At 38.2% G+C, this 4,267-nt stretch overlaps 1 protein-coding gene across 1 annotated transcript; it reads right to left on the reverse strand.

Annotated features, from left to right (window-relative positions):
- Positions 1-326: 326 nt before the first annotated feature.
- Positions 327-3,570, reverse strand: LOC140881568 (cysteine-rich receptor-like protein kinase 2). The gene is made up of 8 exons (XM_073286979.1): positions 3,504-3,570; positions 2,539-3,336; positions 1,930-2,043; positions 1,717-1,856; positions 1,416-1,626; positions 1,077-1,311; positions 826-976; positions 327-740 (listed from the first exon to the last, which is right to left on the reverse strand). The coding sequence occupies exons 2-8, from the start codon at positions 3,311-3,313 to the stop codon at positions 408-410; spliced, it is 1,959 nt and encodes a 652-aa protein (XP_073143080.1). The 5' UTR covers positions 3,314-3,336; positions 3,504-3,570; the 3' UTR covers positions 327-407.
- Positions 3,571-4,267: the final 697 nt, after the last annotated feature.

Below are 4,267 nucleotides of genomic sequence, written 5' to 3' on the forward strand. Positions count from 1 at the left end.
AAATCATAAGGAAATTTTGGCGACCAATGATTCTCGTATTCTTAATGAGAGGCAATTAACAAGGAAAATACGGGCCATTAGCAATCTGGACCTGCATTCGGATGTGGAGTAGATTTAGGAGCTTATGAATATCAATTAGATGATCTTCAGGGACAGGGACGGAGCGGCAATGCTCTGTCAGTCTCCGTCCCTGAATTGATCTTCTTGCAGCAATCCAATATAGTCCATTGTGATCTCGTTCGTATTAGAAATGATTTTGGGATGAATGGCTAGAGGAAGCGATAAATGAAGCATACGCTTGGGCAGTGTAATTAGCAAGAAATGTATAAAAAAACTTGTATTATTTAACATATTCCAAAACGTAACTTCCAGCAGTAGTTCAAAATTTCTTATCGGATTTTACATTCTCATCTGGGATAAAAGATGCTCTGAGAAATGCTGGCAACTGAAGTATCATTGTCACGGTAGAGTGGGGATGACTGGTTTTCGCCCATCTTGTTAAGCTCCATCGTTTTCTCATCCATGAAAGGAGGATTAGTCGGTGCAGGCAGGTGTTCATCTTTCTTTACCAGCAACTCTAGTGCCTTAGACATGGAGGGTCGTAGCGAGGGGATCTCTTGGGTGCACAGAAGTCCCACGTGGACGACTCTTAACATCTCATTTTTCGCCATATTGTTATGTAGCATTAGACTCGGATCGAACAGCTCCTCCACTGTTCTCCCCTGGAAATGCTTCCATGCCTAGAACCAAAATGAAAAACTTAGATCGATCGTATCTTACAACACAGGATTGCTTAGATAACAAGTGTAAATCTTTAGAACTTACAATGGTTACCAAGCTGTCCACGTATTCGGTGCTTTTGCTTCTGTTATTCTGCCTGCCCGTTACAATTTCCAGCAAAAGCACACCAAAACTATACACATCTGCTTTTTCCGTCAATTGGCCATGAGCTAAATATTCTGGAGCCATGTAACCTCTGCACATTTTTGCCAATTCGAGAAAAAAAAACTTATGTTTTTCTACAAGTTCAAGGGTAAGTACATTTTAAGATTCAAAGAGTGACAGAAAATTCTCACAGCGTTCCTGCTATAGCCGTGCTAATATGGCTTTCGTCTTCTTGAAAAGACCTTGCCAGCCCAAAATCAGCGATTTTGGCATTCAGTCTGGAGTCCAGGAGAATATTGCTTGCTTTTATATCTCGATGGATGATTCGTGCCTTTGTGTTCTCATGAAGATAGACCAACCCCTCTACAGTTCCTATAATTATCTTGAATCTCTTGTCCCAGTTTAATGCTTTCCCTTTGGTTGAATCTGTGGAATTGAATTTATATTATTATTACCCAATACTTTAAACAAGGAAATCCAATAATGCAAACGTTACAAATGTCAAACCACCACAGCTTTTAATTTCTTACCAAATATGAAACGATCCAGACTCTTATTGGGTAAAAATTCATAAACGAGAAGGCTTTCAGGACCTGAGCAACTGCATCCCAATAACCGGACTAAATTTTTGTGCTCAATGCTGCTAATAATGTTAACTTCGTTGTAGAAACCGGCAGCTCTATGTTTGTTATTAAAGAAAAGCCTTTTCACAGCAATCTCTCTTCCATCTGGCAAAACGCCCTGTATCAACATGGAGCTTCTAGACATCAATTTAATTACCGTGCGTGCGTAGACATACATTGTAAGTACTAACTATTAATTAATTATAACCTTGTACACAGTGCCAAATCCACCTTGGCCTAGTTTGTTGGACTCATCGAAAGAACCAGTGGCCTTCTCTAGTGTCGAATATTTGAAGTTCAAGCTGCTATCGTGAAGGGTTTTGACCAATCCATTTGCATCATCGGAACCTATATATATATGGTTAAAAATGAAGAGAGCGATGAGACTAAATAAAAAAATAAAATAAAATTGAAATGTAACCTTTTCTCTTCCTCTGAATTGTCCTGTGGTTCCAGAAATACACCACAATGAATCCTCCGATTATAAAAATAGCAACTGCACTAACCACTGCGACTACGATAACGATTATTGTCCCTGTGGAAGAAAGAATTAAAAAGCATATATATATATATAAAATAACAATCAACTATGTTAGGTTATAAACCCATGAGTTGTCCATTCCAAAAGGCTTGCTTCATGAGTTTATAACTAACTTTTTATTAGTTTAATATTTCAATGTGGAATATCATAACATTGCCGATCCCTTGAAAAGCCGACGTCCGCGGCGGCCTACTCTAAGCGGCTTTCACTCACCTTTCAGTATTCAGTGCATGCATTCATGCACCTTAATCCGGCCTATAATTTTTCCAATGATCCGATGGTAGCTCTTTCTTAGGTCGTCCCTTCCGCTACGTCGGCTCTCAACGAGAGCACCAAATGTTAGGTTATAAACCCATGAGGTGTCCATTCCAAAAGGCTTGCCTATTGGTGGGGTTGCTTTATGAGTTTATAACTAACTCTTTATTAGTTTAATATTTCAATATGGGATATCATAACAAACTGCAAGCTGAGACTGCGCTTGATGATCACCTCTTGAACTAGTTTTCCCTGCAGGTGTAGGAGGATTGAGGAAATTGGTGTCCGAGTACCTCAAAAAACAACCTGTATTCAATGCTCGGCCTTGGGAGAAAGGCAAACATCCCAAAACGGTTTGAGTTGCATTCTCCAAACAAGCCCTGCAAGAATTCCCACTCAGTGTCCTCCAACAGTTGGCCAACACATAAACTGAGTGGTTAGGCGCTGTTCCAGACACGGCCCGAGCATAACCATCACGCTTTTGCGCCTCAGAAACCGCAGCAGAGATAGCCTGTCTTGCATTGACTTGAAATTGGTTACTCTTTTGAGTCCCATTCCCACACACAGCACGATCATTTGGCCCCATAAATTCTTGAAAGAAACTGTAATTTTCAGCTCGCATGAAACAGCCGTCGAGAAAAATTCTCCCACCGTTGAAAGGAAAACACTGGGGCAGAACTGTACGAGCTTCGGCGTAGCATAAAACACAGTCAACCGACGAAAGATCACCGTAGCATTGTGCTAACCCGTAGTTGGTATCCAGACCAGAACCCGTCACAGCTAACCCAAACCCGGAACTTCTTATTTGCTCGCTTATGTTTTCCATGGTGGCGACAAAATTTGGAACAAAAAGGGTCGGATTATTCTCACGTTGGTTCCCACACATAATCTTGACGGTTTGAGATCTGGGATCAGCAAACGATGAATCTGGTGACAGCAGCAGCAGCATATTCAAGATCATAATATTGATGACGCAATAATATGGACTCAGATTAATCTTCTTCTTCATTTGGCCGGGTTGAATCTCAGATTCTTCAATCAAGAGCAAGAATCAGAAATTGATAAATTACAAGATTGGTGGTGATAATTGAAGAATTAATGAGACCCCCAACCAGAGAGCCGACCAACATTAAATGCATATATATATAGAGTTTTCAAATTAAAGAAGCATTTAAAGTGCAAGAAATCATCGATCTTACCTTGGAAACGGAGAATACGTTTCAAGCTGAGATGAGTGATTAGCAGAGATGTATAAGTAGAACAGAAAGTATATCTTTTATTTAAGATCAATGCTACATGTACACGGAGTCTTACACGTTGGATTACACAATGCACTTGAAATTACATGATTATTCCTGATTTCAAGTGCATTGTGTAATCCAACGTGTAACATTTCGTGTACATGTAGCATTACCCTTTATTTAAATACTCTGATGACAAGTGAAGAACAAGTCAACAAGGTGGCATTTTTTTCCAAGGAAAAGGTTGAACTCAGTGGATCATGAAGCTTACCTCAAAACCAAACTTTTATTTAAATTTATTATCATTATTATTATTATTATTCATTTCTTTTGAGGGAATACTTTAAAATTATTATTATCATTATTATTGTTGTTGTTGTTATATATTAAAATTATTGCATTCGTACACAAAATTAAAAATTTGCTAAATACCCATATTTCATCACTGTTCTTTTCTTTGTTTCTTAATTGGAGCAGGTAGATTCCCATTTTAGTCAAAGAAAAGGGCTTGCAGCTTGTAATGAGTGAATGAATAGTCAACAAGAATTGCTAATGCTTCTACATGATAAATAATGAAACTTCTGGCTCAAAAAAAAAAATAAAAAAATAATGAAACTATTGGAAATTATATATTAAAATTAGATTGAAAATTATTGTGATGGTGATGTGATGATATTTTAATTTTTGATTATGTAATGGATGACATATTTATTTTTGGACAT

This window comes from Henckelia pumila, chromosome 2 (assembly GCF_033568475.1).
Source record: "Henckelia pumila isolate YLH828 chromosome 2, ASM3356847v2, whole genome shotgun sequence".
NCBI lineage: Eukaryota > Viridiplantae > Streptophyta > Magnoliopsida > Lamiales > Gesneriaceae > Henckelia > Henckelia pumila.